This window comes from Pleurodeles waltl, chromosome 3_1 (assembly GCF_031143425.1).
Source record: "Pleurodeles waltl isolate 20211129_DDA chromosome 3_1, aPleWal1.hap1.20221129, whole genome shotgun sequence".
Classification (NCBI taxonomy): Eukaryota; Metazoa; Chordata; class Amphibia; order Caudata; family Salamandridae; genus Pleurodeles; species Pleurodeles waltl.
The window spans coordinates 795,308,334-795,335,176 of NC_090440.1; the positions used below are offsets into that span (position 1 = coordinate 795,308,334).

Genomic DNA, 26,843 nt, shown 5'->3' on the forward strand with positions numbered 1-26,843 from the left:
CCCATCTAGCCTCTGCATAGGATTTCTCTGCCCTTCTCAGTCTTCTCTGAAACCTTTCTTGTCTATGTTTAAGACCCATCAAGTCCCAGATCGCCAAAGCCTCGTATTGTGCCGGTCTCGGAGGTGGTTTCTGCGTACTTAACATCCACCTCAAATGTTCTAGTACCTTTGGATTAAATGTCCCATGTTCTGGGAACGCTAGACACCCCTCTTTCTCTGTTAATTTGCGCCACTGTTTCATCCACAAACAAGGTGCAACACCCTTTTCTTCCATAACCGTATAAGCTGGAGTACCCTCAGGTGGTGTAGGTTCCTCATCGGTTGCGACAATGTATACATCCCCCTTTAGAGCACTCTTGAATGCTTTGACAAAATTCATTTTTTGCAATTCTCTTATTTCGTATTTAATCAGAAATGGCTTAGTTCCCAGGACACTCTTTACCCACCCTTTCTCAACCTATTGCCTCTCACGGACGGCAGCCAATCCGTGCGCGACCCCTCTCGACATCTGACCTATCTCAGCGCGGCACCACTGACGTCACACTCACACACACTGCAGCTGACAAAGTCTTGCGGCTTGTCTGCTCCTCACTGACCCCTACAACTCACACACATTAATGCAAATTATTGCGAGCACCTTAAAATGACAACACAAATCTGTCGGTTTACTACAGGAAGGGTAACACATTCGCTTCAGAACTTTACAGAGATTTCACTTGAAGCCTCAGCCACTACTCTCCCCTTATCAGTTCCCGCATACGCAAGCAGAATTCGACCCGCAAATTCTACTCTCGACTTGTCAATGACTCCTTCTAGTGCACTTTAGAATTTGTCAAATCTCCATCGAAGGTTTCATACACACAATATAGCTCAAACTCGACTTGTCAACCACGCCTGATTCACCTATTAAACCGCACAGATTACAACATAAACCACATTTATCTTCATACTCCGGAGTCTTAGACCTCAACAGGTCCGTACACAACAACCAACTACGTGGATAATTTTGAGCAACAAGCGCTACATTCACATGAAGTACGCCGACTTCCCTACTCTCATACTGTAGAGTACGCTCACTCCTGCTAAACAACACTTAATTTGTCCTAAATACACATACATTTTTCACAACCACCTGCAAGATGCATAAGCTTAGGCAAGCGCAAAGACCCTAACCACGCACACTATGGCGCCAAGAACATTCCCAACTCATTTAGGCAGGCTCCGAGATCCCGGGAAAGCCAATGGCAAACTTAGAAACCCATCATACCTCCGAATTGCATTATCACAGAAAAACAAATTAAACAATGAATCTCCGTCCTAGGGCCCCCAAGGGCCAAACCGTCGCTCTGCTACCAGAACTGTTAACGCGTCCCTCTATGTTAATTTATACACATTAGGACTCGTTTTAGGCCGATGAATCTTTTCACCCGGTGGTGAGACACCGTAGAACAAGATAACTAATCAATATGTCGAGCAATATGTCAATGATGTTATCAACATATATCACCACAATATATTTCACTTTAGACATTGGTTAATCTACCGACGCAACCATGACCTTTCAGTCATGAATAACCACACCTTTATTGGAGTTTTGTGAATTTTATTCCCTATTGATTACAATCTAATAGCAAGAGTATTAATCTCACAACCATGAAACGAAGAGCATAGTCATGATACGGCAACTGTGATAAGATTTTGACAACGCAAAGATCACAAACATAAGACATCAGTATATGAGGCACACAGATCAGAATGCATAGGACATCATATACGCCTTAGTTCAACATAGCACAATGTCAGTTACGTCTGTTGGCGTCAGTCAAAGTGAATCCCTAGTCTAACCACTAATTGGCATCAGCATGTTGGGCTTCATGCAAAACAATTTAGAACATCAATTTGGAAAACATCTAACTAGGGTCTCTAACCAAAAATACAGCAGTTGGTACCTAGAAAGGAAAAGCATTTAGACAAATTACGGTAGCAATTGTCATAGTTACCCTCCTCGGAATGAGTCAGCATACAGGATCAGTCTTCGTCTTCAGGACATCAGTTAGAGCGCCAACAATCTAATTCATCTAAGGACAGGGGACACTTCCCTCATAAGGAGGGACAGCATAATGGGGCAGTCTATGGATGAGGATGGTTTTGTCTAAGTCTCAAATCACCAAATAGAGTGACAGAGTTTCTGGATGCAATCGATATCGTTCCCTACCTAATGCTCTCGAGTCTCCTGTGTCATGAGTTTTTATCCCTTTTTCATAATACATTCCCCCAAAATTCTATTGGATAGTCACTACACTACACTATCTTCAACCTATCAAATTATACATTAAGTAATGCATTTGTCATTCCATGATAAATTTTAACACTTTGATTGGTCTTCATAATTGATGTTTTCGTAGGTGGCACATCCGGGGTTACTTCATTTTCTGGCACGTTCATCAGGTCAAAAGTTCCTTTGTCCATGGTCGAATGTCCTTGGAAGTTTCCATTTTTTGTTGCAAAGCGTATAAATCTTATACTAAAACATCTAGCAAGCGGATGGGAATATAACTATCATCGTTACATGAAGTGGAGAAAAGAACAAATGCTGGGTCATGGCCTTTTGCAAGTCAGCACACTGAAGAAACTGAAAAATATGCTTTAATATGAGAGCTACACGACTACGTTTTCAACTCACGCTAACTTAAGACTCATGGATTAAGCGTAATCTTTGTAGATGTTAACATATTCAATTAATCATAATGCAAGCAATTATTTCTTATAATCGACATTAGTATATAAGTACAATAGCAGCGTTAACAATACATCCAAGCGAATAACATTTTGTGATCGCTTTTGTATGCGGTATTGTTAGGTATAAGCATTTCACGTCTAATATGTAATATTTAAACTACGCTCTCTCACAAGTAATATTGTTATATGCAGATGAGACTGTTATGTGTCTTAGCCGACTGCTCTGGGGTGAACTAGAGATGTTTGCCAGGCCATCTGGCCTGTGTATAAACAAAGAAACGAGAATGATATTCCCACTGGAGAGTCTTGCGGGGATGAGCCGGAAGGAGCATCCATCAATAGACTTCTGCTGGGAAACTGATCATATTTTATATCGGAGTATGCAAATCACACAAACAATATGAACATAATATGGCGACAGTGATGCCAGGCCTGAAGAGCTTACTGCGATTCTGAAATACTTGTCCTATCTGTCTGAGAGGTAGGGTTGCAGTTGTAAAATGGCGCTATTACTCTGATACCTATATGTGGCACAAAATACTTTCCGCCTAGTTCCAAGATCTACGTTGAAAGAACTTGACAGCTTACTGATAACATTAGTATGGGGTGGGAAGAGAAGCAGTGTGGAAAAAGGACAGACATAGAGGGGGACTAGGCTTGTTGGATCTTGAGTTATACTATCTTGCGCAGCATGCAATCAAATGATGTGAGGACAAGAAATATTGGTGAAAGAGGCTGCTCAGTGCACTACTGTGATTAAAATCACTATCTGTGCTTTTCGTGGGGGTCGGGAGCTTACCCCAAAAATATTCCGACTTGGCGTGCCCAATGTCATCATTGAAAATTATAGTGAAAAGAGTGCTGGGGTACCCTCCTTTTAATAGAACTCTGGAAGTTTGGTGGTTACAATCATGTAGATGTATTAGCCGTGGTATGGCTGTAGCACATTGGCGGTAAGCGGGAGTGAACTACTCAGAGGGACTTTTATTCAGTGGGAGAGTTCATTCCCTTTTGGGGAGATGCAGGAAGCATTTGGAGTTTGTTCTGGGCAGTTTCTTCAATATGCTCGGTTATCGCAGACATCTAGAGTAATTGGTGAGGGTTTCCCCAACTTTCGAGCAACATCAGAAATCCTGTAGACAGTGTTGGCTATCGTGGAGAGCCAATGGCTGGTCTCAGGTCTTTATAAACTCTGAAGAAAGATAGGAAGATGGGCTGGTGAAAACATGACAATTATGGGAAGGGATATGTAGACAAGGTTAATGGATAGAGACTCGGATAGAGCATGCATGTTGGTACAAGAGATGTCAAGTAATGGTAACTTTAAACTTACCCATTAGATTTCTTCACAATGAACCTACATGACACCTCAGAAGATCCACATGCCCAAAATACAAAGCGCCAGAGGCTCATTCATCTGTATGACCTGATCCTGTGGAACTGTGACAGACTACTAGATAGAAATTGTAACGAGCATTTCAAAAGTCACAGGCATCAATGTTGATAAGTCAACAAAGTGCTGCTTAGTAAATATAATACCTCAACCATAATATAGGAGAATCCAGTATACATTTGCGCTGTTTGGCTTGGTGTTGGCCGAAAGACGTGCAGGGCCAGACTGGGAATCCGAAGCAGCTCTGGCAATTTTTATCAGACCAGCCCCAGTTTTTATCAGACCAGCCCCCATGGGGTGCATAGCACGTGAGCATGACCACTAAAATGGAGTTTGGAGAATTCTCCCCTCCAAGAACATTTTTGAAAAATGGCAAAAACGGTGCACTCTACAGCACATTTTCATTATATATTCAATTGTATTAATTTGACCTTACAGAGCACCAGGATACAGCAATCTTTATTGGGGTCCTTCAATGATTCCCTCACCATCACTCTCTAACAGTGCCTCTCATCACTCCATAGTCCCTCTTTCACATGTATTTCATTTGTTTTATAGCGCCTCTCTTACCAGCGTAGGGTATTTGAACACTTTACATCACACACATGCAGAGACAATGAATCATACCTGTGCAAATAATAGTACAGAAAATGTTACATAGACCAAAGGGCACTACAAGCTGTAGGATTCACATGTCATCTATACTGGCAGGTATTTTTAAGAGTGCTTGTTCTGGTAAAGTATAAAAACAGGATTCAGAACGTAACACAACGGTTAGGGTTGACAATACTATTAACAATTTATTTCTACTCAAACATTAACAAAATTAATCAATGACTGGGGAAAACATAACTTTCCAACCTGTGCCACGCAGATTGCATGCAGATCTTTGATGGCAGTTCATAGCTCTCTGTGCTAGATTATTATAGAAACATATGAACTGCAAAGTAACAAAAGGATCCCTGTGACAAAAGAAGTATCCAGCTGAGCATTGTGCATAACATACTGTTCTGTGATCTGCATAGTACACGTTCTTTGCAGCAGCCAAATTAACCCTCTGCGCTACCTTGGATGAGTAGAAACTGCCACTAGACAAAACGCCTTTCTCACTCCAGCAGGTACCTAAATCGCCAAGAGTATCTTGGCACTTTTATTGTTGCCGGAAAACCGTTGGATATACAAGGAGTTCTGCAGGGCTTTTAAAACTGCTGGACTGCTACAAAACCACCCCCCCCCCCAGTAACAAAAGCACCCCCTCACCCTTCCAGCCTCCTGGAGAAATGTCTGATGCCTGCTACAGCCAGTTCGGCTTTGCAGAATTGTAGCGATACACTGCCATATAGGCCCAGCAGCTCGAGAGCGCGAGGTGAGACCTTCTTGAATGAGCATTGATTGACAAAATTCGGATGACAACAGCTAAGACAGCATGGACATCATTTAGGGTTCGCCAAGGGTTGCAGCTGCGACACCCCAGCTTGACCCTTGCAACCCCTGGCACTGCCTCTGCACCCCCTGGCATCAGAGGTCGCAAAATCAGTGCCAGAAACACAGGGGCAGCTCATCCTTATGGACTGTGCTTGCTGCCCCACTTCCTTGCTTTCAATCAGTTTTTCATAACTGTAATAGTGAATAATATATTAATCACTATTAGTGTAATAAAAAAATGGAGTACAGTTAGCTGGAATATAAATCTCCTTGGTAGATGAGGTAAGTAAAAAACATTTTTAAACGCATGTTGTGTGCGTGCTTGCAGGTGACAGTGTGTTTATGTGAGAAAGAGAGAGTGTGTGTGTATGAGTGGATGGGTGTGTATGTGTAAACGTGTGTATGAGTAAATGTGTGTATGTATGTGTAAATGTGTGTGTGAGAGAAAATAAAGATGGAATGTCATGTGATGTCCCTTCCGCTACCCCAGGCATTTTAGTGAATTGACGTTCATGTAGGACAGATGAAAAAGTAGGCGAGGATTTAGCGGTATGAAGGGGCAGCTCCTCCATTAGAGCGGAGGAGGGTTGCCTCACTTAAATGCCTCCAGAAAAGCCCCAGAGAAAAAAAAAAATGATAAGGAAGTTAATTCATTACCATTTTATTTTTCATCAACCCGTCCTGAACTGAGTGGGGCGGGGCCTGCTGAGTGGCAGCATTGGTGGGCTGTCTGCACACTAGTTTATAGTGTGCATGTCACTTTGGTCGGCTGTCTTGCGATGGCCAGCCTGACATGTGCACTATAAATCTGGACAGGCTTCCAGTGTCCTCAGGAGCGCCGAGAGATGCTGATTCCTCCAATCCTGGCGCTTCTCTCAAGCTGGTTAACAGCATGAAAGCATCACCAGGATTGGTTAAGGTAGTTATCTGGGGCCATGGACATTACGCTGTATTTGCCAGCTGTCACTGACGATATGGAAGGATATGAAGAACTTAACAGCAGGTTCTACTGTAGATATTTTATGTAGAACTTTATAAAACAGCAATGTTTGCTTATAATGTGGATGGAAAGGTGAGATACTGAAGAAGTTAATGTGGGATTGTTTCTTAGTTAATTTGTTATTATTCCTTTGTTATTGTTAGCCTAAACTTGAGTTGAAATTTGGAAGGGCCAAATTTGATAGAGTGTTAAATGACTGGGTAAGCGAGATGATGTATAAGTGAGTACTTTACTCATCATTTTAACAATACTGGGACTTATAAATAATTATATATATATATATATATATAATTTTATAAAAATAAAGTATGAGTGTCCTCTCAAAGTAGCTGCTGCGTTGAGAAGAGTGCATGTGGTGTAAAATGTATTATTAGTGAATTATGAAACAAAACATATATATGATAAATTATGGCTTATTCCTTTACCATTTTGGAATTACATGTGCGTATTCAAGGTTTTTTGTTTGCTGCTGCAAAAAGAAGCCCTGCCCCAGTCCCAGTATTTCTGATTCAACAATGTCACAATATTTTTCCTCACAGAGAATCTCATGTTTTTCCACCGTTGTCACTAGCATTACCTCTTTATAAGTGTTATCATTTACAATATTTCGAAATCACCCTACTCTTCCCAATATTCATTTTCTGTTTTTTTCTTCACACGTTGAGCAACCATTGTAGGCAAAGTGCAGACACAACAGCTCCTAGTTAGCGAACACCGCTTCTGGGTTATCATGCTAAACAATCTAATATTGCTGCAGAAATACGTTTACTGTTTCATTTTCTTTTGTTGATATAGCATATTATTATTCAGGCAACTCACTTTAGTTTGTGGAGAATGCAATTGCATGCCTATCTACATATTTTAAATTGAATATATACAATTGAATTACTTATCTTCAAAATGTGCAAAATTCTCAGGGGATTAGGAGGGAGTAAGAAGCAGATGAGGCAAGCTATTTTGAAGGAAATCCTCAAATGTTTTAGGGCCTATTGAATCCAGCCCTTCTGGCTCCCTGCGAAAAGCATGAGATCACATTTTTAGGTTACACCTGCACAGTGCTTGTGAAATCTAACGTATTTAATATAAATCTCAAAAGGGGCTTAGATCCCACATCCTTGCTTTCCTTGCTTTCATTGGTTCCTGTGCAAGTCAGTTACTTTTCCTCCAATTCTATTGGCTGCCACGCTATTTTCTTCCATTTACCAATGCTTTTTTTGTTCTTGTGTGCTCGTGTGTTTGGTGTTATCTGCATCCTGAGGTCCAAGTACTGTGTACATTTACTTTGGTTTTGGCACTCACCAGTCCCCCTGGGGCAACATGCACTCACAAGTACCCCCCAGGACGAAGCAGGCACCCACTCTAGTGTCCCCTTTTGTTCCGAGGTCGGCGCAACCGCTGTTGTTGAACACTCGGCATGAAGACGGCCTATATTTAAATGTGGCTTCCTAACATAACAGCTCCCCAGATTACCAAGCCCTCACATCTACTTGCAATGTGCAACATTTTGCCTACACCCAGTTACTTTTCATTCCAGCAGCCTTGATATGGATTTCACTATTTCAACAACACGGAACAGGCAGCCACAAGGAACTCTGACCTTTTTAATGATTTTTTTTAGCAGTCCGAGCATGTTCAGGAGTAGCAGTCATGCTTCCCGATAGCTGTTCAGTCAACGCGTGTGCTTGTTATTTGATCTCCATTTTTATATTCCATCATATTTTTTCAAAAGTGTTTCTGAATAGATCACCTGTTATATGGGGCCACACTCATTTTTAAATATTAACATTAAGGCAGTCCCAACATTCAACAACACAGAAAATCATCGCGAGGCTGCAAAGGGAATTAATGTTCTTCATCAACAATTTTACATTCTGAATAAAACGTTGACCTGTAACAACAAGAACAAAAATATTAATCACATTGGTGAAACCTAATGCATTTACCAATGGTTGTTAGCTCTTCTTGTTGGACACCACTGTGCTCCTTGAGACTGAAGAGTGTCTGCTGCACATTTCATAGAATAAAGTATTCGTAAGACTAGCGACAAAGAGACAAGGTGTCTTCATATACATGCTATTATCTTTTATAGGATTAAGGAACTCCCTTCACAAAAATATGGACTCACATTTTGCACTGTTCGGTACAGTATTGTCTTGCAGACCCTACACCAATACAAAAGTGCAACAATTGTACAATGTTTTGCTACCAAATCCTCACTACACAGAGATAATATATTCATGTACAAACTTCGTTGAAAAAAAGTCTGATGCCTAACAGAAGAATCATGATAGGCTCTCCGTGGGGCAAACCAGCCTTCCTCATACCTTCTGTAAATGGAATCTCCCTTCCCCTGAGCTTTTAACTTTCCAAGCAAATTGTAATAACGGAAAAAGACGCCTACAAATTCCATGCCAGGCATCCCACCCCACTATCACCGGACACATCCTTAGCACCCATGTTCATGTGAGAGTTCAGAGTAAATAAACATGAATGCTGGTTCTGTCCATTGTGACATGATTACAGGCTTGTAGGAGTACCTGCAATTCTATTAATGTTTCTACACTCAATGATAAATAAAAAAAATCCTCAGCGTTACAAACACCTAAGCAGTATCCTTACTGGTTTTTATCTTTCTGACCATTCTTTATTGTATTTTGATATTGTTAAATAACAATTATTTAACACACAGTTTGCGTTAAGTATGGTGTCCCCTGTATGGTGAACAGTCGTACTCCGTGCTCTGAGTGTCTGACTGCATGTAAAACAGACTCCGTGTCTGGCCCTGGTGTCATGATAATCCAGCATGTGCACAGAGGCTTAGGCTTGTCCCTAGTAATGCGAGGTCGAGAACCCGTTCTGTGACCGGGAATGGTGCCCAAACATGTGCCCTCATAGTGGGCATAAGTGTTTTTGAGTCTTTAATATGACCTGAGCTTTTTCTCTGTCAGGACAGGGTGCAGTAACCTGAACCTCTCATGTCAACTTTTGTTTTGTATTTGAACCCCACTGCACTGATATTATGTGTGCATGTCGAGTACATGTATGTTTAATGTGTGTGAAACGAGTGAAAACGTGGTGTTAGGACTTTGTGCGTGATGAGAGTCTGAGCACTAGGACAAGTGGGATCCATTTTGGATCATCTCTGTTTTAGCACAGTACAAAATATAGGATGGATACAACTTCCACATGCAGTGATAGTGTATTGCCTGCAGTTCTGTGGCTGGGGGTGGAGATCCAGATACTGATGTGAGGGGGAATGGAAACAGGGGAACAACCTGAAATCAATATTTGAACAGAAAGTAACCTAAACTGAAGTCTGGGACAATGGATCCACAGCTCTTGTGTGCAAAATGATGAAAAAAGTGTGTTCCATCTTTAAGTTCTTGAACAGGGAAGGGTGTCCTACGCAGTGTACTTGAAGGACTGCTGTGTGTGACCAGGGCTGGTGTCTGCATGACAATTAGTCTTCCAGTGATGAGGGGACGTTTCCTGAAATCTACAATGTGCTATGGAAACTGGTGCCCCCCTAAGCAGCTAAAAGATTGCCTGCTCAGAGAGGGAAGAGACACCCTGGCCTGGCAGAAGGAAAGACTTCCCAGGAGGAAGAAATCAGGCCCATATTTATACTTTTTTAGTGCTGCATTTGCGTACTTTTTTACGCAAAAGTGGCGCAAACTTACAAAATACAATTAGATTTTGTACGTTTGCGCTGCTTTTGCGTAAACAAATGACACAATTGCAGCGCTAAAAAAGTATAAATATGGGCCTCAGTGTGTTCCTTGTTTGCAGAAACAGACAGAAGTTGCTGAATATCCAGAGGAAGCAAAGCTTGCACTGACCTAAAGTGTGAGGTGTTCTAGTGCAGTGCTTGTCATGAGCTGCATAAGATGTTGTCACCAATTCAACATTGTGCTCCACGCTATTCCCACTGCAAACCCTGAAGCCCTGATGCTGACACTGCCACTTGAGGCACTTAACCATCAAGAGCTACTGAACAGCCTTGATCCCGCAACTGCTTAAAATGAGCACACACTATTTTTGCCCAGAGGTCACAACTGCCAAAGATGAACACTTATCTGTATCAACCCCATGGACTGCAAGTGCTAGACTGGTGTCTGCCTGCATCAGCCCCAGAGGCAACAACCACAAAAGACAAATAGCTGCCTACATTAGCTCAGAGGCCATCACTGACTATGAGCTATTTGAGCATGCTGTACAACTTTACTCATTCCATTTGATGCAAGACCGCCATCTGTCGTCCACCATCACCAATGCTGAAGCCTCGGGTGTGAAGCAGCTGACTGCACCATCCTGCACTGCTGATTCACCACATCGATTGAGCTAGTAAAAGGAGGACTGTACCCACAAAATGAGCACATAGGAAGTTTGCTGCTAGAATACTAATCTTTTCCAGTATGAACTTATTGTGTCTAAAGAATATTGAACTCACCTACAAGCTAACGTTTGTCATAATTGGTAGTGATTTGCAACTGTGCCTACTCTACATATATACCCCCACATCTCTGCCCAAGTTGTCCTAGACCAGAGAACATACCCTGAGAGAGAAAGGGGGGATGCTGGCACTATAGAGGGTATCAGCATTTCACGGGACCTCGTAGATAGATTGCAACCCTGTGCCTGAATGACCTTTGGAGTGTGTAGAATTTTATTTTTTCTTATGATTAAAGTACTTTATTTTAACTAGAATTTAAGCACTGAGCTGGAAATTATATTTGTGTGTCTTATGTGTCATTAGTTCTTGCCCTCCACTCTACCTGAGGAGCCTTTGATTTCTTGCCCTTGCTATCCTGGGAGAAACATATGAAAATGGTGTACTTGGCTCAGTTCGTAGAGCCATAGCAGGACAGACCACAGGGCACCAAGACCAAAAGACCTCGGCCACCATGGCTCCCAGTAGACCCTGTCTGCCCAGAGGCCCCCTCAAATGAGGTCTGACATATGGTATTGGAGTGCCTTTTGATAGGTATGTTCTAGGAAACGCTATGGTATGTTAAGTGCATTTGTAATGCACAGTCACAGCTTATGCTTGGTTATAAAGCCCTGTCAATATCTTGGTGTCCTTTGCAGTTCTGGAGTTCTCATTTAACGGAGTCTGAACCAAAGTGGTCTGTTTATATGTTTATATTGTATTTGATTATGTTTCATATTGTTTAAAGGTGAGCATTATGCATGACATATATACTAATGTATTATTTAATGATGTAAACAAATGTACTGTTAGGGTTGCAAATATTTATCCAGCTACATGGCATAGAGCAATGTTATTTATATGATGGTGCTATAAATTGTGTCTATTATGTAATGTTTTTGTAGTGTGAAAGGTGGGTATTACTTGATCTGGATATACCATTGAGGTGGAAGTGGGGTGGAGCTGCGCTGTGCACATGATAACGCTAGGTTCTGTGTCTAATGTTTACTATTGTATACTCTTGCCATATTATTGATGAAGAGCAATGTTGTGTCTAATGTTGATGTTTAGAGTAGCACAGATGTTCTACTTGATGAATGACATTACAGCCTTAATATACACAGGTCTCGCAGCATTCCCCCATTAGGCTAAATCTATCAGCATGTAATGAACCAGTAAATAACTGGACATTGGTTGTGCCATTCGAATATCGTGCATCCAAGACAGGAAGGTCAATATGCAGGTGCTGGGATCTGCTGCTTTGGGACACCCACAACCCTTGCCCTATAGAGTGATGCTGATCCTCATCTCATTAATCTCTGGTGTTGTGCTATTGAGTTTCCTTGATGGTCGATGGATGAAGGACCAGCATATGAAGTCACAAATACAGAGGATAGTATAGGTATCATCGTGGATTTGAGGGAGATGAGGGCCAGGAGGGAGGAGAACAAGAATGAAGCAAGGAGGAGAAAGCATAAAGGCTTCAGGAAGTGACCAGGCAAAAACTGTATCGACAAAAAGAGCACATCAGTGTGCAGCACTCAATCCTGAACCCCTCAAAACGCTCACAATTAGCACGTCTCTCTTCCTACGAAGGACCCCAGTGCTAGTCCTCCAGCATGCCCAATTGACAGCCCCTAAAGCAGCACAACCACGTAGATGAGGCCACAGTGGAGACGACCTCCCACACCAATGGATTCAACAAGCGTGATCCAAATAAAGAGCCCTAGGCACAGAAATGGACTGCACACCGCAGCACGAAGAACAGTGGCGGCCGGCAGCTTTAGGAGGGAGGGGGGCGGGCGGGACACACACACACACACACACACGCACACACTCATTCTTCCACACACAGACACGCATGCACGAACATCCATTAACAACACTCATACCATTCAAACATGCACGCACGCACCAAACATTCATTTTAAAAGATCGCACACACTCATTCTTTCACACACACACGCACGCACGCACATCCACTAACAACACTCATAACACTCAAACATGCACGCGCGCACCAAACATTCAATTTTAAACTTCACACACATATACACACACACACACACACACACTTACCTTCAGCCTCCAGGTCCCAGGAGGGTTGGGACTGCTGCCTTCCCTCATTGGCTGTCCTTAGGTCAGCCAATGAGGGAAGGCAGCAGTCCCAGCCTTGTCACAGAGTGGGATGGGGTCAGTGAGACTGCTGACCCCACCCTGCTCTGTGACGAAGTGTCACTGATTGACACTAGCCCTGGGCACTTCAGGGCTTAAACCTGAAGCGCCCAGGGAGAGTGTCAATTGGTGACGCTTTCCTCGTCACCCAGGGGGGCTTCGAGGCACCTTTGCTGAGCCGAGGAGGTCACGCCAATAGGAGCTGTGACCTCCTCAGCACAGCAAAGTTCAGCTCAGGCAGCCAGGAGTGTGCGCAAATCGCGAATGTCTGCTCCTGGCTGCCTGAGCTGAACATGGAGAGAGTCTGTCAGGCTGACCTTTGTTCAGCCTGACAGACACTCTTCATGAGGGGCAAAAGGTGGGGGGGGCGTGGCCCCTCCGCCCTAAAGGACGGGCCGCCACTGACGAAGAAATATACATGCCTAACATTCTGCCTTTTGTGCCATATCCCAACCAGCCCTCAAAAATGCACTGCAGAAAACCCTAAACTCCAACTCCATGCCTCAGAGAAGTGGCATTAGATGGTAGCACTCTCTGCCCTGCCCCAGGTCAGTGCATCCTGGCATCACATTCACTCGCTGTAGGGGAAGAAGTGAGAAAATCAATGACCCACAACAAGTAGGTAACCTTTGAGGCAAGAGAAGGCCCTGAACAGCACTAACCTCTGTACTCCAGCAATGTGCAACACCAACTGCTTTGTCGATTCCAACTTATAGTGACGCACTTAGGGCAGAAATAAAAGAAACTTAGTCCTGCCTCCAAGAAAAGGACCAGACAACAAAACGTAAAATCGATGGATAATTCAGGTTGGTAAGTTTGGAGGGTGGATAGACGAAAATCCGAACCGAAATTGTAGATTCTCATTTGCATCAGGAGCCTATACTCCCTAAGAAGTGGTGTGGTCTATAGATGCCTATAGGATATCAAGAGCAAACTACAGCATAGTCACATTAACGTCCTCCTTTCATATTCATGGCATATGGTGTTTAAAACATAATGTTCGAGAGTATGAACGTGAAAAAACAACTGTTTATGTATTTATAATTATTTTCCGTTATCGATATTGATTACCTATTGAAAAACGCTGTTTTTTTCAATATAGGTTGAAGGAACGTGTCAAGACAAACAAGAACGACGATGAAAATATTTCTTTGCCTCAGAATGTAAAAACCATTGGTCAGGTGGAACACCTCACTGTTACTATGGGGACATTAACAGTGGACTGCCCAGCAGTCGTCATTGGTAAGCTGAGTATGACAATGACTTATTAATGGCAAGGTGTGCAGCATTTGTGTTGTTCTTGAGTGTTATGAGATGTTTATTATGTGGATTTTGTTATGCTGTTTTTATGATTGTCAGCATGTTTAATTGTATTGACAAGTATTTCTTAATGTTCACACGAGGCCCAATTCCACATTTGTCATGAGGAGGAACGCATAGATACTGGTATTCTGAATTAATTTATATTTTTCACTAACCACGGCGCGGAGTGAAGGGGCTAAAATGTATTGATTTTTCCTTATGCACAATTACCATTTGGATCCTACATTCATATTTGGGCTAGGTTTTAGAAACAATTGCTTAGGCATATACTTCTTGTTACAGAATAAACAACTCTTTTAATTTCATCTGATAATCTGCACTTAAATCCCAAATCGAATTACAAGTGATACACTGACTTTGTTTTTAAGAAACTTGTGACAAATGTGTTAACTGACTGGACGCAATGCAGGCGTGCTGTTTAAAATGTGTTGCACTAAAGTCTGATTAGCTCTGCACTGAGTTAACTAATCCAGTGCTTCCCTAAGCCTCATGTATGACTAGTAGCACTTAACCCACCAGCACTTTAAATTAATATACTGGAGTGGGATTTAGTTATGAGCTTCATTGCAAATGGCTGTATTTGTGAATGCAGGATGGCAGGCTTTTAATTAATAGCAAAACCCTGGTCCTTCATTCACTTTCACAAAGAACCGGCAATGAGACTTCTGACCTTTCAGGGACATGGGTAACAAAGCCAGAAACAGTGATGGTTCTTTTCGGTCGAGCATAGCAGCTTGTAAGTGCTGCTCTTCTCGACATGTTGTAATCTATTCTGTGGGCTTTAACCACACCCATCACTTTCATCAGTTCCTGGGTCTGCCTTTCAAAAATCGCTTGATGTTGTTGGTAAATACTTTACGTTTGTCCCACCTCAAGGCTCGTTTGTTACCACCTTGGAGACTGACCCTTTTACATGGATTATTGCACAATCGGCCATGTAATTTAGTGTGGCGCACTAGTTTTCTCTTTTGCTCTGCGCTGCGTGGCTGTATGTTGTTTCTTCCTCTTCTTTGTTTTCAGGCATCCTGCTGTTTCTTTGCAATATCTGTGGGGTCTTTTTGATTTTTTTTTTGCAGTTTTGTGTGTTCCCCAGCTCCAAAGTTGGCAGCTGTGGCCCTTACGCCACATCCTCTCCTCTAGGGTTCTTTGTCTTTTGAGTGTTGGGACAGCCTGAGAATAACTCTTTTTTTTATATAGCACTTGGTAACACAGGTTCAGCCATTTCATAGCGCTGTAAAGCAGGTACCATTCTTAACTAAATTGCTATAATTCATTTGCATCAACATTGCAGAGGTGAAGAAGTGAAAAAGCTATGTCAGGATTGCATTCTTGTTCTGTCAAAACCTCTGCATTGGGTGCATTAACCACTTGACTTGAGTAGAGCTTTACACTTGGTGATAGCAAATGCTCTTGATAACCTCCAGAGGGTCACCGACCAAGCGCATAGATTAGTTCTAGGCAAGAAGATGGAGAAAGATGTTGTCTCCAAAATGGTGGAAAAGGAGTTGTGACCCCAGACCCAAGCACTTCATAGCCTCAAGCTTGATAGCAAAACACATCTAGCCTTTGGATGTAAATTGGGCCTCTTCAAATAGAGTTCAGTTAGCACAAACTTGATGCAAAGGTATTACAGTGCTTTATATGAGTACCAGTTACATTACACAAGAACACATTCATTTTTGGTAGCAGGGAGAGATTAAGGGCCAGATGTAGCAAAGGTTTTTATCCATTCTGTGTCTATGGGAAAATGTGTTCGTACATTTGGCACTAAGTGATTTACCCAGAATCACGGGATGTTGAGCTGGTGTGAGACTCGAACCGTAATCCCAGCTCCAAAGTCGGCAGCTCTGGCCCTTACGCCTAGGATTCTTTGTCTGGTGCATGTCGGGACAGCCTGGAATACCTGTTTTTTTTTATATAGCGCTTGGTAATATAGGTTTTGCCATTTCATAGCACTGCAAAGCAGGTGCCATTCTTAACAATCACTATAATTCATTTGTATCGACCTTGCAGAGATGAAGAGGTAAAAAAGCTATGTCAGGATTGTAATCTGTGACATTCTAGTTCTATCAAGACCTCTGCAGTAGGTGCATTAACCAACCTTCTTGAGTAGAGCTTAACACTAGGTGATATCACCTCCGAAGCACATAGGTTAGTTCTAGGTAAGAAGGTGGCGAAAGGTGTTGTCTCCGAAATGGTGGAAAAGAGACTCCAGATTTAAGCACTTCACGCCCTCAAGCTTGAGAGCAAAAACATCTAGCCTTTGTATGTAAATTGGGCCTCTTCAAATAGAGTTCAGTTAGTAGCGGCAGACATGTCCTAAACCCGTAGCACAAAGAAGCTAACACAAGAGTGCCACAGTAAAAGGAGCAGCATATCACAGGGCACAAAGTGGAGCAAACTCCATCACTTCCTCCTCTCAGAATTCACTGGTCTCATGGATTTGACAGTCCCCTCACAGCTCCTGTGACCTTGCAGATGCCACTTCCGGAAGCTCTAACTAAAACAGAGCTTGAATAACACTGCTCCCTGTTTGAAGAGGCCCTACTTCGAATACCCACACAGTTGCTGTCACAGGCGCAGAGCGCTTCTTCTTCATCACCCTCCGGACTCCTGTGTATAATATCACAGCCAGTCTGTTGGAATGAGACAAAAACAGTCCAAAGATGGCGGCCTTGTTGTGTCCTCTCTCTTGCAGCAACAGGCTTGGGAGGGTTGCTGTGGCACTTGCCATACATCCACTACACTCCAAACCAAAACACATAGGTAAAAGACATTGCAATTTACAACGCCACTAGTTATAACTCTCGCAAAATGCAAGACCTATTGCATTGCAAATACTTGTTTAGATTGGTGATGGCTTTCAAGTTTTCAAAAGACAATGTGTGGGCAATTATAATGGTACCAATATCATGATTCAATAATCTGCAATATGTACCTGAAAGTTCATGGTAAAACAGTCCTGCAGCTGATACATCACATGTTTATGTACTGTAAGCTGCAATAGCTCCATCAGACCTTCTAATCAAGATGGTAATTCAGCCATTCTCCAGGGTGCATTGAAGACATGCCTCTCTCAAGACTCTAATGAGAGTGTGGAGTGTTCCTCAGATGAGTATTTCAATTGTAAGATTGACTTCCACCTTATTCTAGTGTCTCTGTCCACTTCTCTAGAGTGTAAATGGGAGATCAAAGTGCTACAAAGGCCCCACACCACCTCTCAAAGTTGTCCTTTTTTCTTCTAAGAAAGGACCATGGGAATCTTGGTATGAGAATGGCACTCAGTCTTACGTACCCTTTAAGAACTGCACCAGGTGCCAATGCCGACAACCTTGAGATGGGGGAAGTAAAATTCCAAAGTTACAGCCTCATAGGAGTTTGGGCTGCCACACTTTCCTAAGTTATATACTGAGTGTGTGCCTTGGGATGCCCATACAGGCCATCAAAATATGCTATTTCTTATCACTAGCCATGCATTATTCCAGATGGTAGCCCTACAGTGAATGTATCCGTTAAACCTCACCCTTTCTGCAGGGTCACTCCAGATTTGTGCCTTTGTTTGCTGAATCCATTTTTGTTGGCTTTTAGGACTTACTAAAGTTTACTCCTGCTAACCAGTGGAAAAGTGCATTTGCACTCCCTTCTTATCATGGTGAAATTATTATCCACCTGATTGGGCCATTTAAGTTACTTATACATACCTATTATATGGTGCTACATTTACCCAATGTTTGAAATGGGGTCTCTGGTTGGCAGAGGTATACACCTTTGTCCAAGGAGGGACCACAATTCTAGTCAGGGTAAGTCACACACAATCCAAATTATCCTGTGCCCACCCTCTGGTAGCTTGGCACTGAGCAGTCAGGCTTAACTTAGAAGGCACTCTCTGGAATGCAAATCTTAGTCTAGGAAATACATTTAAAAAATCACTCTGCGAGGCTCATAAAGGAAGGTCAGTACAACTGAAAGTGCACGTTTAAAAGGTGTGCAACAATGAAATGAAAACATGTACAAAGAATCTTCAATGTATAAACAGCATATATATACATGCAAATATACAGAAAGATATATATATATATATATATATATATATATATATATATATATATATATTCATACACAATGCAAAGCAAATAATTAGTAAAAATCCATCACCACGGGGCATGGTTGTTCCTTCATCTTTCTCCCAGCACTTCAAGCCGCAGACTCCAGATCACTGTTGAAGAAAAAGAGAGATCTACCCTCATGGGAGATGTCAGGCCTTGACATCTCAATCCTGACTGAGGTCTCTGAATCTCCCCACCATCAAACCTGGGTCTCTTATATACCTTAAACAAGCCAGAAAGGAGATTTCTAGAAACCCCCCACTCCGCAGTTGGCTGTTCAAAAAGGCTGGCTACTTCAGTTCAGTTTTGAAAGGAACATGTTGGAATTGGCCAAGATCCCAAGGTGCCCTCTTCCAAAACAAAACCGTTCCCTGGCGTACCATAAAAATCATCCTAGCATACTCCTATCAGTCTAAGCCATTGGTGAGAAAGAACACGCAGATACGCAGAATAAAAACATGAGCAAAGAGCACGTTGCATAACATGGGCACGGAAAAATACTTGCTGCTTTTAATGTGGCGGGGAAGCTAAGGCTAAAATAAAGTCGATAGGCAAAATTAATCTGGTGGTCACTAATGTGATGGTGTGCTGCTGGACATGGAGTCAGTCAGTGGTCAAAACACAAATATCATTACATTAGGTCCAGTCTTCCTTCTGGCTCCAGACAGCAGGGCAGCTCCTCTTCTGAGTTTCCAAAGGTCCTGAAGTATTCTGAGGAGAGTTTCTGAGGGTTCCACATTTATACCCTGTTTGTTGGGGGGGTGGGGGTGAAACCCTATGTCAAACCCTAAATGTGGTCTGGTCAGTTTTTCCCCTTTCTCTGTGTTTAGATCCAAACTGTTGCAGGGGCAAAGCACAGGCAGGTCCAGGTGTGACCTACATTTGTCAGTGACAGGGTAGGTATCTTCCTAAACCAGGAATGGACTGGAGACAACCCTCAGCTTACCCTCTGAGGTTCAGGAAGGATTGAGTACTCCTCCCCAGGCCATCCTGCTCAGGAGAGGAACACCCTTCCACTCATCCAAGGCCATTTGTCCCCTGTTTGGAAGGAATACACATCACACCACACCACAGGAGAGCCATTAACAGTCATGTGACCTTGGACCCTGACAGAAAGGACATTTGGCTGAGGCAGAAAAATGTCAACTTTTTATAAGTGGCATTTTCAGAATAGTAATTTAAAATCTGGCTTTACCATTAAAGAGGATTACAAATTGCAATGCAAATGAGTGGAAGAAGTACTTCTGCATCTGCTCTCATACTGAAGGTATCACTTATTCAGTGTAAAAAGGTAACCCAGTATTAGTCTTTGGGAGAGCTATCCTTGCTACACTGACAAATGACTTTGGGAGTTTTTAACAGTCAGGACATGTAAAACGTTAAGTACACATGTCGTAATGTTTAAATACCATACCCTATGTGTTTTTTAGTACCTACCTTAGGGGTGACATATAAGTATTAAAAAGGAAGGCGTAACCACCAGTGGATAGCCTGGCAAAAGTTTTATTTTGCCAGGTCGAAATAACAGTTTAAAACTGCACTACAGGCCTGAGACATGTTTTACAATGGTACTTAAGTAGATGACATAATGAGTGCTGCAGCCGACTAGTAGCATTTAATTCACAGATCTTGGATGTTAGACCTGACAGCCTTAGGGTGGTCATCCCCCAACTTTTTGCCTGCCTCCCTCCACTTTTCTGACACTGTTTTTGCTGGTTTTAGGACTCTGCACACTTTATCACTGCTAACAAGTGCTAAAGTGCATATGCTCTCTCCCTTAAACATGGTAACATTGGTTCATTCCCAACTTCATCCCTGTGCCCACCTGTGTACCATTGCAATTGGCCTGAACTCTTGAGTTTACCCCAGTCAAGTGCAACCAGGTAACCGTCATTGGCAGTTTGTGCTTCTAGGTGGTATTTTTAATTAAAACTTCAAAAATTTATAACTCTGGTTCTACTTATTGGATTTTTGTCATTTTGATGTCAGTTTATTGACTCATTATCCTCTATTGTTCTGAATTGATTCAGGATTTTTCTTGTGGTATGAATTCACTTTATTAATATTACTTATTATTTGAGTGGTGCAAAATTACTCCACACATTGCCTCTAAGTTAAACCTGACTGCTTGTGTGCCAAGTTACCTGAGGGTTAAGCACAAGTTTATTTAGTGACTTATGTGGTCTACCCCAACAAGGATTAAGGTGGTCATTATGACTTTGGCGGTCTTCCTTGAAGACCACCAAAGCCGCAGGCGCCAGAAGACCGCCAGTGTTAGCGGTCTTCCGCCCACCATATTACGGGTACTGCTGGATTTCCGATACACTAAATCCAGCAGTAGTCATGCTGGTGAGCAGAGGCGCATGGGTGGTTCCACCACCAGCCCCGCCCCGCCAGAAGGACATCACCCACCGTATTATGTGCAACAATACGGCCTGGTGGTGTCCTGATGGCAGGGCGCTGCCAGAGGTGGAAGCGCCTGTTCCCTGCCGGTCAACCTCCTTCCCGGACTAGGTAAGTTGATCGTCCGACGGGGGGGGATGGTGGGAGGTCTTGTCTGTGCGTGTGTGAGTGGGTGTTTGTCTGCGTGTGTGTATGCGTGTTTGGATGGGTGTGTGCATGCATAGTCATATGCATGTATGAGTGCTGAGGTGAATGCGAGTATGGATGCGTGTGAGTGAATGCGTGTATGTAAGTGTCTTACTATATAGTTTGTGTTGCCCCTAGGCCTATTTCTTCCTATTGCAGTCTATGTTATTTTCTACTGTTTGCAATATTCTGTGACTATTTACTTACCTGATTTTGGTCTCTAGTGTATATATTGTGTATTATACTTACCTCCAGAAGGAGTATTGCCTCTACGATACTTTTGGCCATGTGTCACTAAAACTAAAGTACCTTTATTTTTGGTAACACGGAGTATTGTCTTTTATTGTGTATAAGTACTGTGTAACTATAGTGGTATTGCAGGAGCTTTGCATGTCTCCTAGTTCAGCCTAAGCTGCTCTGCTACAGTTACCTCTGACAGCCTAAGCTGCTAGAACACTGACTACATTTCACTAATAAGAAATAACTGGACCTGGTATAAGGTGTAAGTACCTAGGGTACCCACTACAAACCAGGCCAGCATCCTACAAGGTTACACTTCATCCATTCTAGATCCCTTCATAATCCTGCGGGTGGATGAATCATTCAGAGCTCTTAATTTCAATCTCCAGAGCAGTCTGGTCATCCCGTTCCTGGGTTTGTAATTATGTAGGGACAAGTGCTGCATCATATTGTCTCTCAAAACAGCCTTTCCTGTGTCCTGTAAGGTTTTTCTTGATAAAGCGGAGTCCTTTGTTTGTTTCCAGATAGTCATGCAAATAATGTATCCTGTAGGGCATTCTTTTCCCCTTGGGAAATTTGTATCTGAAGAAGTTAATTCTCCATCTTTTGGGTGCAGGTGAGACTTGGCCCAGGTGCAGTACTCTCTGCACCAGTGCCTTTCTGCGATCCCACCTTTCAGTAAGGAGAAGTTTGATAAAGGTCCTATAACTGAAGTTACTAAGAAACAGTCTATACATGAACAGGCATTGTGTGTACTGCTCAGGAACATATATTCCTTGTTTGTAGGATTTGTGATGTGTTAAGAGTCTATCAGGCTATCATTTTCCATCATGTCATGAAAGATCGCCCTATCCTTCCATTGAATCTTCATTGAGGCCGTCCCTGACTATGATCCGGTTTATTGCTGAATTCCAAGCGTCACTGATCACAGTTGTGGTGGAACTAAACTCTGTAGGGAGTTGTGATAAGGTGGAAAGAGTGGTCACGGGGACACAGCAAGCCGACAATCAAGATGGTACCCACAATGTTTAGTTTAACAAAAACATACCTTTCCATAGTCTTCATGACTACACATTGCAAAGATTTTCGAATGAGTACAGATACTCCACATTGCTTGGAGGATGGGTCGGGCTGAGTATCTGAAGCATCAAGTTGTTGATCAGTGGCAAAGGTGCAATGTGTGCCATAAATGGCACATGAATAGTCACAACTGTTGAACTTTCAACAACAAAGAGTAAAATAAAGGGCAACCGTGAAAAGCGGTGGCTGGAAAAGCTTGATAGGGATTGGTGTTAATGTCCAGTAAAATTGCAGAGAGCAGGGAAGGAAGAGTGAACTGTAACCTGTTATTACAGGCTTTGGAGGTTTTCCATCCCTTTGCTCAGAAAATTGAGAAAATTTTTAATAAATGCCATATACCTTATTTAAATCATCATTTATAAACTTTTTGAAATCAAAAACTTTGCAAAGAGAGAGAAACAGCAAAAACCTCTTAAAATCTAAAAAAATATGCTTTTGAATAAGAAAAACGCAGCAAAATCTGTTTTTGCTGCAAAATTTGGGTGATTGCAGAAGTGTAGCAACCTGGTGAAGTGCACAGTTGTACATTTCACCCAGTTCTGGGGGTGATTTACCGTACTCTAAATCCAATAACGAAAATGAGCTATTAGCCATGCTAACATAACAAACTACTTCCCAATTGCACTTGCTTTTTTGTTGACCCATGTGCATCCATTGATTCACCGCAGAAATGTGACAATCCACAATTTAATATTACCTAAAGGCCCACTGGTGAGCTAGATCAAGCAAGGTCACTTGAATGTTTTTTCACTGTGGGTGCAATAGTGCTCATAGTAGTACAAGTGCTCTAAATCTGGATGTGGGTGTTCAGTTCTGATGCGTTCCTTCTAGAGTGTATGCATGCTTTAAACGTGTATGTGGATGCCCTGAACTTGCATGTAGGTGGTCAGTGCAAATGTGCTAGCACCCTTAGTAGTAGAGGTGCTCTGAGCTTACAATGTGGGTACACGTTGTTTATGCATTAGTGTTCTAACTAGTAAGAGTGCTCTAATATTGCATGTGAGTGCTCACCCCCTATGCTACCGATCTTAATGGTATGAATGCTTTGACCTTGGATGTTTGGGTTCAGTACCTGCACCAGTGCTTATAGTAGTATTAGTGCTCTGAACTTGGATGTGGATACCCAGTGCCAGTCTGCTAATGCCTCTGGCAGTATGGAAGTTCTGAACTTGGATGTGGGTGGACAGTTTCAGTGTGCTTGCACTCCTAGAACTGAACTGGATGGATCACAGGGTCAGTTGTAGTAATCACATATTAATGAAGTGGTCATTTGAGTTCTCAATGGGTGCCTCAGGAAACCTCTGTACAATTCCACATCTCAGAGAGGTAAAAAACAGAATGTGTGTAAAGGAAAGAGAACAAGATTTAGATTTGAGTGATAGACTGGGGTGCAAAAGAGTAAGGGAAAGAGTGCCTATGTGAGTGGGGATTGTGACAGGGATAAAAAGAGGGAAGTGGAGGAGAGGAGGAGTAACCAGCGATAGAAATGAGACTAAGAATGGCAATCAGAGCAAGAACCATTGTGTGAGAAAGGGAGTGAAATAGAGAAAGGAAAGAGAATGGAAGCGGAATAAGGTGAAGAAAAGATAATGTGGGATAGACAGAACAAAAGAAGATAAAGAGGGAATGAACGTGAACAAGAGAACAGGCACACACAGTAGTGTATGAGAGCATGAGAGAGATGACAGACAGAGAGAAAGGCAGAGAGGAACCATGCCGAAGGCTATAGGAAAGAAGATGTCAGAGCAAAGCAAAGCATTTCCAGAACTCCTACAATGTGAGCAGTACTTAATTTGAGCCGGTGGTTGCAGGTGAGGCCCTTCAATATTTTTTGGGGGGGGTTGACACTTATTTTTCCTCATCAGACTTTGAACCAGAACAAAAGAGAGAAAAACACAAAAAGGGGGAAAGAAGGTGAATGAGAAAGATGGAAAAGTAGTGACAAAGAGATGACAAAGAATGTGCAGGAGTGAGAAAGAGAAGCAGGGAGTGTCGGTGATGGAATAAAGGATGAAGGGGGCTCAACACTAGGGAGTCTTAGTAGTCAGCACCCGACCTTCTACAGTGCTGGCAGCAGCTTCTGAGCAAAGGTTTGCAGCACAGCACTTATTATTTAACAAACTAAGTACTGAATATGAAGATTTCAAGCAAGGTTCGGATTTCAGACAGGGTATCCTTGCTAAACACCACTCATATAAATACACCACCCTACTACTGGGCCCACTACTGGTCTATGGGGTGGCTATTAGGTAGACTAAAAAGGTGCGACATAAACGTTGTTAATCACAAGTTAACTCTGTAGCAGACAATAATAACAGTTTTAAGATAGTTTAAAATATTTATTCAAAATAGAGTAAGAGGTTTTATTAGTCAATAGAGTTTACAGAAGAATTGCATGTCCTGAATCTGGCCATGTTCTATTTGTCTCAGTCTATTTGGCAAAAGCTCCCTGTGCTCATAACGAGTGCAGTTGCTGTTTAGTCTAGTCACATTGAAGAGGTCTGGGAAAATACAGGTAAGAATTTCAAAAAGCGGGGGGCATGGCCGACCACAGCTGAAAATGGCCATACACTAGAGGAGCGCTTTAGTTGCTGGCCGATAATACCCAGCCATCAGCCCTAAAATCCTGTACAAACACGCACAGCTTGTCTCTACTGCACCTCTATCGACTGGGGCCATCTGGCCTTGGGTGCAGTGACGACTTCTGGATGGGCCAGCGGAGAGTGAAGGGACTCAACCTGCGACGCCGCTCCAGATAAACTGGCATGAGCAGGAGGAAGAGGCGTAGAGATGGTCAGAGGCCAGAGAGGAATCCCCTGTGGCACTGAAGAGGTGCACTGATAGAGTTTGGCGACATAGAGGGCCACTGAGTAAGGTATGTGGCTATTGGCATGGTGGCAGCCAACAGGATCTTAAGCATGGGGGCCGGCCGGGGGCCGCACTGAGGAGTGCAGGAGCCAGCTGTGATCACACTTGAGACACCCGGCGGCTGCCTGTGAGCTGGGCGGCGCACTCCCTTGGAGATATAACTCCAGGTGAGAGACAGGGAGTGATGGCCCAGTGATAAATAAAGAACTGCTTAATTAGCCCTACTGCACCCAGAAATGGGGCATCCACATAAGTAGCAGCCTGATCGAGAGGGAATGTCTGAGACTGGGTTAAGAGAGGGGAGTGAGGTGTGCAACGCTGAGGATCTCCCTCTTCCCCCCCTCAGAGTGTCAGCAACCTTCTCCTAATGCCGCAACGGCTGGCCAAAGGACGAACGTGCCCCCAGAGCCCTGGACTTAGAGATCTGAATGAAGGGGGGATCCTGCCACATTCCCTCCCCTCACTGGCCACTGACTAGGGGAGGTGTCGGGTGGAGGAACCCCAAAGATCCTCTCCACCCCATGGGACTTCTGAGATGAGCGACGCTGCATGCCACTCATTGGGCTCAGGCCTCAATACACTGCACCTAATCTAGAAAGATTGGTCGCCTCCCCAATCTGGCAGCTATTAAAACTCGGCAAAGATAAACTTCAACCTGAGTCCTTGAGGGCAAAAATGGTCTGAAACATGGGTCCACGGCCCATGCAGACAAACAAACTGGATAAATACTTTCTTATGGTGACTTCATCTGGAGTAACGATAGGGGAAGTGAGTGGCGATAAATCACAAACCACACAGTCTTCGAATCCAAGGCCTAAGAGGGGCAATTGAGCCGAAGCTAGACGCAGTTGATTTAAACCATTTGCGGGCAGATTGCTGCAAGATTTCTGAGAAGGTCATGGTGGCAGGGAGTCAGATTAATGGCCTGCAAACCACCACTAAAAGACTCACAGATCAGATACAATCTCTGACGAAACAAGACACAAAATCTGAAGGCTCAGGAGTGAAGGACCCAGCGCAACAACATTAGAGTGGTGGGGGTTCCTGAGGGGGCGGAGGGACCCAGTGCTGACCTTTTTCTGGAAGATCTTGTCCTAAACTCTCTCTGTCCAAAATGATTGGCAAAATTCTTCCCATCGAGAGGGTACATAGAGCACCGGGACCCCCACCACGCCCAGGCGCACCTCTGAGGATGATCATAACCAGGATATTCAATTTTAAAGACCCTAGACACAATTTTACAGGCAGCATGCACTCAAGCAGAACTCCAGTATGAGAATGCAACAATTTGATTCTTTGTGGACTTTACTCTACAAGCTCAAAGACAGTGGTGAAGCTTTGACGAGGTTAAAAAGGCCCTCCCAGCCAAAGAGTTTACATACATGATATTATATCTGACGAGGCTGTGAGTACTTCACCTCACCTGAGGAGGCATGGGACTGGCTTGAGGGTTGGTGAGTGGTGGGCAGAAGGGTG

The 26,843-nt window shown here is 43.1% G+C and overlaps 1 protein-coding gene across 2 annotated transcripts in view; it reads left to right on the forward strand.

The window, feature by feature from the left end:
* The window catches only part of NRIP3 (nuclear receptor interacting protein 3), a 294,860-nt gene that overhangs the window by 210,587 nt on the left and 57,430 nt on the right, over nt 1-26,843 (forward strand). For both annotated transcript variants that reach the window (XR_011201434.1, XM_069223652.1), the window contains exon 4: nt 14,264-14,403. Coding sequence is in view for 1 of the 2 variants with exons in the window: in XM_069223652.1 (XP_069079753.1) it covers nt 14,264-14,403 (140 nt within the window). In the remaining variant the exon portion in view is untranslated. The remainder of the gene's footprint in view (nt 1-14,263; nt 14,404-26,843) is intronic.